The sequence below is a fragment of the Punica granatum genome, chromosome 1, assembly GCF_007655135.1.
Source record: "Punica granatum isolate Tunisia-2019 chromosome 1, ASM765513v2, whole genome shotgun sequence".
NCBI classification, from domain to species: domain Eukaryota; kingdom Viridiplantae; phylum Streptophyta; class Magnoliopsida; order Myrtales; family Lythraceae; genus Punica; species Punica granatum.
The window spans coordinates 2,585,339-2,596,302 of NC_045127.1; the positions used below are offsets into that span (position 1 = coordinate 2,585,339).

General features: G+C 39.5%; 2 protein-coding genes across 3 annotated transcripts; both read left to right on the forward strand.

Annotated features, from left to right (window-relative positions):
* Window positions 1-794: 794 nt before the first annotated feature.
* On the forward strand, window positions 795-3,651 carry LOC116192217 (zinc transporter 8-like). 2 transcript variants are annotated; one of them, XM_031520696.1, is made up of 3 exons: window positions 795-1,747; window positions 1,841-2,338; window positions 2,981-3,651. In XM_031520696.1, the coding sequence occupies exons 1-2, from the start codon at window positions 1,163-1,165 to the stop codon at window positions 2,294-2,296; spliced, it is 1,041 nt and encodes a 346-aa protein (XP_031376556.1). In that variant the 5' UTR covers window positions 795-1,162; the 3' UTR covers window positions 2,297-2,338; window positions 2,981-3,651. The 2 variants fall into 2 exon arrangements, with proteins under 2 accessions (XP_031376556.1, XP_031376555.1); XM_031520695.1 differs by lacking the exon at window positions 2,981-3,651 and having other exon boundaries at window positions 796-1,747; window positions 1,841-2,571.
* A 4,296-nt stretch (window positions 3,652-7,947) lies between these two features.
* On the forward strand, window positions 7,948-10,634 carry LOC116192595 (zinc transporter 5-like). The gene is made up of 3 exons (XM_031521183.1): window positions 7,948-8,916; window positions 9,486-9,635; window positions 10,048-10,634. The coding sequence occupies exons 1-3, from the start codon at window positions 8,293-8,295 to the stop codon at window positions 10,351-10,353; spliced, it is 1,080 nt and encodes a 359-aa protein (XP_031377043.1). The 5' UTR covers window positions 7,948-8,292; the 3' UTR covers window positions 10,354-10,634.
* The last annotated feature ends 330 nt before the right edge of the window (window positions 10,635-10,964 follow it).

Here is a 10,964-nt window from a genome sequence, read left to right on the forward strand (position 1 = left end):
AGGGTATAAGAAAAACCATACTCGGTGGATACGTGATGTGTAAAATGAAATTTTTTATCTTCTATTTAGAGAAATATATGATACATTGAATTAAAAAAGAATAACATATAAATGAGTTGTTTTCATTTATTGATAATGTATTTAATTTTTCAAAATTTTCTTTTATTATATATTATCACTTACAAATAATATGGATATTTGTTCAAAATTCGTTGAGTATTACTTTAGTTAAAATATAGTAAAGATATATGTAATTGGAATTGAAAAGAGAATTTATGTGGATCTAAAATTCAATGACATAGCGCAATCACATTCCGTTCCTTGATTTTTATATATTTATATTGATGATTGATATTGATTGATTATAGGCTTGTGCATACTGAGGATTGAATGTGAATGGAAGGGGATGGCCTTTTGACTCCCAATCAATTACGTCAAACTATGTCGACATTGTTGCAACAATTTGTAATTTTTTCAGCCCTTAATTTAAAAAAAGAAAAAAAAACAAAACAAAACAACTAAGACATCCACCGAAAAAAAAAAAAAAACTAAGACCTTTCCAACTGTAGCTGTTTGCTGCTTCCCATCAAATTAATTACCCAAATTTAATTTCCCTTAAGAAAAAAGTATCTCCATTATGTGCTTTTAATTGTCTCAGAAACAATAGCCATGATGAAATACATTTGTCCTGCTCATACTCTTCCAGAAAGACAGCCTTGGTTGGACGAAAGTACGGATTAGAACAGACTCCTTAAACTCGCCTTAGGGTGTTAGGAACTTTACTTCGGGAGATACTGTTAGAGTGGTCTCTTCTTTTTGGGACTGAAAGTGTACTTGGGATTCCGCGTTCAGATAATTCTCTAGATCATTACTTGGGCCAATTCAATTTGGTCTCAAGTCAATTTTTATTTCTTGTGTATGCTAGAGCCACAAGCATAGTTGATGTACCTTCATACTCGTAGCAATAACATTATTATCCTCATTTACCTATCATCAAAAGAGAAAAAGAAGCATAAGCCTTCTGCAAGACCGCCACTTATAAGAACAGACTCCCGGCCCCAAGTACCCTAAAACATATCTGTTCCTTAAACGTTTCATCGTCCGTCTTAAGTCTAAACCTTAACCTCTGTTCCTTCCTCCTATTGTCCGGTCGATCGAAGAGATGAAACTCAGCCGCCACCAGCGGGCCCTCGTCAACCTCTCCATGTGCTTCCTCCTCCTGCCGCCATTGGCTCTCGGAGAGTGCACCTGCGACCAGGACAGGCCTGACAGCCGGGACAAGACCGCAGCCCTCAGGTACAAGATTGGGGCCATCGCCGCCATCCTCGTGGCTGGCGCGCTCGGCGTCTGCCTCCCCATGCTCGGGAAGGTGGTCCCCACGCTCCGACCCGACAGGGACTTCTTCTTCGTTGTGAAGGCATTCGCGGCAGGGGTGATCCTCTCCACGGGGTTCATCCATGTCTTCCCGGACGCGTACGAGAACCTCACGTCGCCCTGCCTTGCCGATGAGCCATGGGGGAGCTTCCCCTTCGCGGGGTTCGTGGCCATGGTGGCGGCGATCGGGACGCTGCAGATTGACATGCTCGCGACGTCGTACTACACGAGGAGGCACGAGGAGGCGGGTGGGGTCCATGCAGAGGACGTCCACCTCCACACGCACGCCAGCCATGGCCACTCTCACGGCCCCGTTCCACCGGACGATTCTGCATTCTCGGTGGACCTTCTCCGGCACAAAGTCATATCACAGGTAATTAATTAATTAATCGCTAATTTGATTTGTCACTGACCATTTATAATACATGTCGTTTAACTTGGTTGTTCACGCGCGGTGGCCTGGCAGGTACTAGAGGTGGGGATAATCACGCACTCGGTGATTATAGGGATCTCGCTCGGGGCCTCACAAAGTCCAAAGATCATTAGGCCACTCGTGGGTGCGCTAACCTTTCACCAGTTCTTCGAGGGCATGGGCCTCGGTGGTTGCATCGCTCAGGCAAAGTTCAGGTCCCGAGCAGTGGTCATCATGGCGTTATTCTTCGCCCTCACAACCCCTGTCGGGATCGCCATCGGGATCGGCATATCCAACACGTACAATGAGAGCACCTCCAAGGCACTGATTGTCGAGGGGATCTTCAACGCTGCTTCGGCGGGGATCCTCATCTACATGGCACTGGTGGACCTATGCGCGGCCGACTTCATGAGCCCGAAGATGCAAAAGAATGGGAGGCTGCAACTGTGGGTCAATGCGTCTCTACTCGCAGGGGCGGGTTGCATGTCCGTGCTCGCCTATTGGGCCTAAGGTCATAAGATGCACGCACGGGTGTTAGCAAACATTGATGATGTACGTGATCTCTGTGTGTGTGTGTATATATATATATATATATATTTCTATCTTATAGATCCTCTTACGATATGAAAATACGAATAGGTAAGTCAGTTATAGTAAAAAGAAAACATGATGGATTATATCCCCAACAAGACGTAGAGCCGTGCATTATTGTCTGGAGTAGCAATAAATAATAAAGAATTCTTTGTATTATATTATATACATATATTTTTTTTCGTTAGATCAAAGAAAGTGCGCAATATGTCATTCGTATTACGTAGATTGATTAAGGTGGTTTCGCGTCTATTATCCTTAAATGAAATTTTTTGAATGGAAAAATTCACAATATTAAGAGTACCCTTTGGCAAAAAAAAAAAAAAAGGAAAAAAAAGATAATGTCATTGTTAAGTAATGTTGTCCCATATGATATGGAACTTCATTTCATTATGTTATCAGTCATTGGAGAGGATGAGAAAACTAGACAGTCTCATTCAACCTTGCTGGACTTGGACATTATATATGGGAAATTGACACTAGTAGTCCTAAAAGTTTATCTTTTTTTTATATTGAGTCTTAAATGTTTAACTTCGAGAAATTAAATCCTAAAACGTTTAGAAAAGTGACAGCAATGGTCCTTTCCTTCACTGCCTTTCACAGAGCTGCCAGCATGGAGATAACGACTTTAACTGCGTTCGGATGGCCGTTAAATTGCCGACGTGACACGTGAGGAGTGGACCCGAGTGGAAGACCCGATTTTTCAAGACTCGGCTCCATCTTAGAATCGGGTCGGTTCGGGTCGGGATGTCTCCTTCTTCACCCGACTCCCTCTCCATGCTCGAAACCCTAGCGCGGCTCCTCTTCTCCACGCAACCCAGCGGACCACTTGGGTTCTGCCTATTGCCATGGCTTTTTATGATCTTGTCGCGGTTCTGCTGCCCGTCGGGCTGTTGAGGCTTTTGGTCGAGCTTGTAATATCGCGGGATGAAGATATCCTAGCATTAGTTTATGAGGCTAGGCCGGTGACTCACCACAACTTGGGTAATAATGGCGGGAATCAGAGAAGGGTGTGGAGAGAAAGGAGTAGACCGGCAACTATTGTCCCAAATTCTAATTCCATGCCGAACTCGAATCCTCGTTCTGCTTCGGTTTCTGATGGAGGGCTTTTAGGGTTTTAGGTTTCTGCTTCGGCTTTGGTTTCTCAGGTCACCCAGGAACAAACTTCCTTCACTGTTCTTGAATGAGATTTTGTGATGTGGGCTGCTTTTCATGGGTTGTGAATCTGATTGCTTCTCTGAGATGAAGGAATGTGCAATCCCCTGTTCGTCTAATTGTCAAGCTTCTCAAATTCTTGTTCACATTCAATAGAACTGAATTAGGATCTCAATACCCTGTCGTTGCATTATAATGTGCCATTACCAGATTGTTCGTCGATACAGAATCTCAGTTCATGTTACCTTTTGCCCTGGATGTTGTCTTACGTTGCTCGCGCTCTCTGCGCCCTTGCTTGAACGCAGGGTGAGCATCGAGTCCAAGAGGCGCAGAGAAGATGCTGCGTCGGCCGATAACTTGGCCCTTGAGGGAATCAGATTAGGAGCGAGTCGGGTGAAGAAGGAGACATTCGGACTCGAACCGACCGAATTTTGGGAGGGAGTCGAGTCTTGAAAAATCAGGTCTTCCACTCGGGTCCACTCCTCACGTGTCATGTCAGCAATTTAACGGCCATCTGACGCACTTAACACTGTTATCTGGCAGCTCCGTGAAGGGCAGTGACGGAAATGACCATTGTTACCACTTTTTCAAACGTTTTAGGACTTGATTTCCCTAAATTAAACTTTTAGCTCTCAATGTCAAAAATTGACAAACTTTTAGGATTATTAGTGCCATTTTCCCCATTATATTTATATGTGTGTGTATATCCATATATTTATATATATGCAGTTTAAGACTCAAACCCGAAAATATCATTGGCTTTTAATTATTTTTTTTTCCAGTTATAAAAGAGGCTTACAGCCTAGTAAATATCTAAATAAAGGAGTACGAAAGTCAAGGATTGAACATGATGTTTTATAGTTTCGGACGGCGACTTGTGTCATTGTTCTAAATTTTCTCTCTCTATTGGCTTTTATTTCTTTACTGATATTGTGAGATTTTTTCCAACGACATTTTGAGAGATTTTGTTTAGTGTGCAGCTCTACCTCTTTTTTGTACATGTGACTTTATTTTGAAGCATTGACTGTAGCAACAATTAAAAAGAAAATGCCGAAGACTTAAATTCCGAAAATCCACAACCCAACACAATCATCTATATGCATAACCAAATCTTCTCATAAAATATAAAATATTGAAAACTCCAAAATTCAAATGAGCAAAAAATTAGGGAAAATTGGAAAAATTACAAAAGTTCTAGAAAATTTATTGAGTAAATAAAGTATTCTGAGACCATCAAAATTAAATTGATTACTAAGAAAAATAACAAATATAAGTTAGTATTTGACGAATTGTGTTGGCTTGGTATTTCTTGCTGACATATAATCTTTTATATACTCGAATATGCGCGTAAAAATTCTACTGTGGCGTTGTGGTAGATATACAGTGCAGATTTCGGAGGAAAATGAAGAAGTAAACGGGATATATATGCCTTTTGTCTTTATAATAATAATTTAACTTTCACCCTCAAACTTATTCCTCCTACTTTGTTCACAAAGGATATTCTTGAAGACATCAATCAACCCCCTCAACCAATGCCTCCCTGGTCCTTTTACTGAACCAGCACAATTGATGTTGACATATTCCTTTGGGATTTCCAGTGCCGGAATCGTCTTATGTCGATTTGAATTCGATGCATTTTCTGATATTGATGGTGAGTAATCATATATGTCATTTCCGATGGTACTTACGATTACTTTTATTTCAATTTGTCATTTCTTATTATTTTATTAATATTATTATTTGTAACAGTAGAAATTGGGATTATGTTGAAAATGAATCCAAAAATGTGGAAATTATAAAAATAAGGATTCGAATCTATAAATTAATTATTTAAAAGTTACTTGTTGCCTCTAAATAACATCACACATTGAGCAAGACGGTATAATGCATCAGCGCATGCTCTTGTCTGTCAACCAAAAGATTATAAGTTTGATTTTTGTAGTGCTCCTTTATTAGTTATTAAGATTTATATTTCATTTTATTGTAACAGACAAAAGAAAAATTAACATCACACAAGGCGTATATACTAAACTTCTTTGTCATAAATTAAGGCAACTATAAATGCTTCTAATATAATTATTAGAGGAAAATTTAATAGTTCCTATAGCTAATTGCCTAAATTTATTTTTGCCCCAAAGTAAAATTAGGGATAAAAATATTACCTCAATATAGGATCAATAGAGGCATATATATGCTTCCCTTAAATTATCTAAAGGCAAAATATTTGCCACTTAAACCCGTTTTTTAGAAGCAATATTATTGGTTGCTTAATATCAAATTAGTGATATATATTCACCTGCCTTATATTTGCTTAAAAAAATGCGGTCGCAAGCGGCAATATTCATGGAAGGTCTATTGTTGCCTCAAATCCTAACAGAGGCAAAAGCATGGCATGTAATAAAGGTTGATTTTTTTCTTTTGTGCCTTGAAATCTATTTACGTTGTAGTGCTGGGACGATGGATGATATAATATCACTCCCATCCATTATTTTATTTTTACAAATATAAAATCAATTTTAGATTTTTTTTTCCGTGAGTTCAATTTTAGATTCTTAGTAGTTGCTTGAGTTCAGAAAACACATTCTACTTCGAAAGAAGCTTCTACAGAACTAGAAAGGTCAATCATAGGGCCAGGGACCATGCATAAAAATTTTATAAAACTTTTAAGGGGAAAAAATAGGTAAATTTTGGATAAGCAACCTTTTGTTTTAAGCACAATTTAAGAGTTTGACAATTAAGGGAATCCCCACAACCACAAAATCTAGACATATGTAAAATAATAATAATAATGGAAAATCTTTTCGGGAGAAGGTGAAACAAACAAATAAAGACTTGACATTTACAATATCGAATTACTAATATTTAGTTTATTCACCAATTTTCAAAATCAAGTGTTATGAATTTGATATGATTTATTTATTTTTATTATTATTTATGATCTATCATATAATAAGAAAGCTATTCATTTTGTCATTGTGGCGGATTTCACTGAATTAATTAAATTTTCTTACATACGTAAAATTCTATAAAGGAAAAAATTCCCACCGCCCTTTTGTTAATTTGATTTATTGCTGACAAATACTCGTCTAATCGATGGAAGCACAGTCGTAACCTGCCACCGCTTGGCCCTCCTTTACTCCTTCTGCCGCAATTGGCCCTCGGAGAATGCACTTGCAACGAGCACTCATTTAAAAAATATAATCTTTTCACGGTTCAATTTTTTGAAATGGCAAAGAATATAACCCAAAAAAAGGTCATCAAACAGATTCAGAGAATATAGCCAAAAAAAAAGTAATATTCCATGTATTCTCGAGAGCAATCTCATACGCACAAAATATTTAGGCAATGATGGGATCGAATAAAAATATTATATATATATATATATATATATGAATAAGGACGAGGTGAGCCCAAACAGATGACCTCAAAAAGCTCGATTTTTAAATAAAATTTTCTCTTTTTTTGAATTATTTTTTATTATAAAATTATCAATAAATCTTCTAAAATTATTTTCGGATATAATATCCTATTTTAAAAATTGAAAATATAAAGAATCTTGTAGATATTACGGTGACATCAATTGAAGATAATATGATCAAATTATTTTCGATTATTATCAACAAAATCTTTCGAAATTATTTTCGGTTATAATATTTCATTTTAAAAAATCGAAGATACCAAAGAATCTTTTTGATATTACGGTGATCTCCAATTAAAGACAATATGATCAAATTATTTTCGATTTTAAAATCTTTTGAAATTATAAAAAATATATTATATTTTTTTCTTGTTTCTTTTTGCGAGTTCAAACTGTTTTTTTGTTAAACCTTTTTTATTTTATTCTTAATTAAAATTCCGAAAGGTTTACATGTTTTAATTTGCATCTTTGACTTCTCAAAATGTTTTTTATTTTGAGATTGGTAGAATTATTTCGTACTATGCACAGACTCCACCACTAATATATATATATATATATATATATATATATGTGAAACAAATCTGTGGCGATCATACAACTCATAAAATTGATTTTCTTTCTGAGGTTTGACTTTGAAACAGTTCTATTTTATCGCCGCTTATGCGTACTGAGAGCATTGAATGTGAAGGGAAAGGAACGGCCTTTGACTCCCAATCAATTAAGGCAAACTATGTCGACATTGTTGCCACACTATGTTTTCCTCAGCACCTCCTTAAAATTTCTAATACCCCCTTAGACCAAAAAAAGAAAAAAGTAAAACTAAGACCTTTCCAACTGTAGCTGTTTGCTGCTTAATTACACCGATTAAGTTAATTACCCTAATTTAATTAACCTAAGAAAAAAAAATGTCGCCATTATGTCCTTTACTAATTGTCTTAGAAGCAAAACAACAGCCATGATACAATATATATTTGTCCTGCTACAGCCTCTGCATTAGCTCACCATCACATTCCTGGTCGTGGTAAACTAGGTCGTGGGTCGGCTCGTCTAGGATCCCCCCTTCGAAATTATCTGACATGGAAGACAGTTCTCGTCGACCGTGTTAGACAATTTCTTAGGGGCTCTTTTCTATCGCTCTCCCTAATACTGATAGTACGGAGGGATCCTCTCCTCATACAGTTAGTGCAGTGAAACATAAACCTTCTGCAAGACCGCCACTTTATATATAAAGAACAGACTCCCCCACGTTCCCTAACACCCAGCTGCTCCTTAAACGTTTCATCGTCCTCCTTAACCTTAACCCTGATCTGTTCTTCCTCCGATCATCCGGTCGATCAAAGAGATGAGCCTCGCCCGCCACCGTCAGGCCCTCCTCGGCCTCTCCGTGTGCTTCCTCGTCCTGCCGACATTGGCCTTCGGCGAGTGCACCTGCGACGAGGAGAGCCTCGACCGGGACAAGACCACAGCCCTCAGGTACAAGATCGGGGCCATCGCCTCCATCCTCGTGGCGGGCGCGCTCGGCGTCTGCCTCCCCATGCTCGGGAAGGTGGTTCCCGCCCTCCGACCCGACAGGGACTTCTTCTTCGTCGTGAAGGCGTTCGCGGCGGGGGTGATCCTTTCCACGGGGTTCATTCACGTCTTCCCGGACGCGTACGAGAGCCTCACCTCGCCCTGCCTCACCGGCGAGGCGTGGGGAAGCTTCCCGTTCGCGGGGTTCGTGGCCATGGTGGCGGCGATCGGGACGCTGCAGATTGACATGCTAGCAACGTCGTACTACACGAGGAGGCACTTCAACAAGGCCAGCCCGGAGGGAGAGCCCAGTAGCGAGGACAAGGAGGCCGGTGGGAGCCATGCAGAGCACGTCCACCTCCACACGCACGCCAACCACGGCCACTCTCACGGCCCTGCTCCACCGGACGACTCCGCATTCTCGGCGGAACTTCTCCGGCACAAAGTCATATCGCAGGTAGGTAATTACTGATTTTTCTGCAGAATTAACTCGAGGTTCCCGTCTAATAATAGATAAGATAGTCTATAAAACTGATCTTTTTTAGGCTTTCTCATATGCATATAGTCTCTGATCAGTCGATTTGTCTCATTATGATTTGGCAAGATCACGAAAGTCTTTTGTCGGTCGAGGACGGGCGTCGCTACTCCGAGCTCCGATTCATCTTGTCAAATCAAATCATAATTTACTTGCAGTAACGAGCCAAATCAAACGATATATTTTATCTGTTGTAATCACTAGATGATTTAGATTAATTCTCATTAGACATCGACTTACACTCGAACCAAACCGGGTTCTCAAGTCAAAGCGGTTGCATCAAAGTTTCCTTGTCCTCTTGTTTAGATTTGAATTCTATGCGTTACTCATCTGAAAATTTTTGCAATTTACACATTGCTCTATTAGTGAATTCCTGCATGCGGTGTGGGCACTAAATTAAAAAAATAAAACAGATTCAACCATAGTATAATAAGAGCAGTTGTACATCAACTATGATATAAGTCGATTGACTCATTGGTTTCTGGTGGCAGGTGTTGGAGGTGGGGATCGTGGTGCACTCGGTGATAATAGGCATCTCGCTCGGGGCCTCGGAGAGTCCAAAGACCATTAGGCCACTCTTGGCTGCCCTGACCTTTCACCAGTTCTTTGAGGGCATGGGCCTCGGCGGCTGCATCACTCAGGTACCCTTTCGTGGAGTTAATCGATTACTCAAGCCATAGCGAAATTCAGAAACGAGTTTGTTTTAATAAGTTTAGACAGTTGAACTTAATTGCACTCGGCAACGGGAATTCCTATAGTGATGCATGGGAGTTAAAAAAATTAGGGCCCTATTGATATACGAAGTTTATAGAATGTGTTCATCCCATCGGTCCATCAGAGATGCCTTTTTGAATTTTGCCTCTCTATCGCTTTCATCGTACGTTTCTAATGCTCCTTTTTTTTTTTTTTTTAATCTGTCACCTAGTCATTGTCAACAAGATATACATACATTATATATCAAAACAAACAATGGGCTAGAATTAGAGCCTTTTTATCGGTTCTTTATCACATCACACTAGTAATTAATGCCCCTCTCCATTTATGTCCTTGCAGGCAAAGTTTACGTCCCGGGCAGTGGTTGTCATGGCGGTGTTCTTCTCTCTCACAACCCCAATCGGGATCGCCATCGGGATCGGCATATCCAACACGTACAATGAGAACAGCCCGACAGCGCTGATCATCGAGGGGATCTTCAATGCTGCTTCAGCGGGTATCCTAATCTACATGGCACTAGTGGACCTGTGCGCGGCCGATTTCATGAGCCCGAGGATGCAGAAGAACGGTAGGCTGCAGCTGTGGGCCAACGTTTCTCTCCTTATGGGGGCGGGCTGCATGTCCCTCCTGGCCAAATGGGCCTGACATTGGGCATATAATATCGCCGTGAAAATTTTGCTAAAATAAATGATCTGCACAGTATTCAGATTAGGCATATATTCCCACCGGAAAAAAAAAAAGATTAGGCATATATGGCTGTGAAAATATATTATATTTACATTCATTCAGATTCTCGCATTTATTCTCTTTTTTTTTCTTGGTGTGCTTAATATATGTCTCTTATTGTTTTTTCCTCTGAGTGGATGGACTGGTTCTCCTTGTGTTTTGTTAAAAAGAAGACAAAATATAGTCAAATAATTGTTTCATTTTATTTATAAATATATATGTGACCCATATCCTAAGTGATTGCTTTTCTAACTAAATGATATATAATTTTTTTATTAGATTACAAGATAACATCAATCTATTAATTAACTGATTTTAAATATTGAATAATCAATTTAATCTCGATCACGACATCTTTTTGGTGAGTTTTGACCATCCACGCGGAAAGCATTTTGCTAAGTACATCACATATTCGTGTTTGCAATGGTATTAGGTTAGCCATTGTTGGAGTTGCAAACGAACGTCCACGTATGGAGAAATTATCACACGGGCTATACATGTCCATGATGCTCTAGAGGAAATTAAGATTA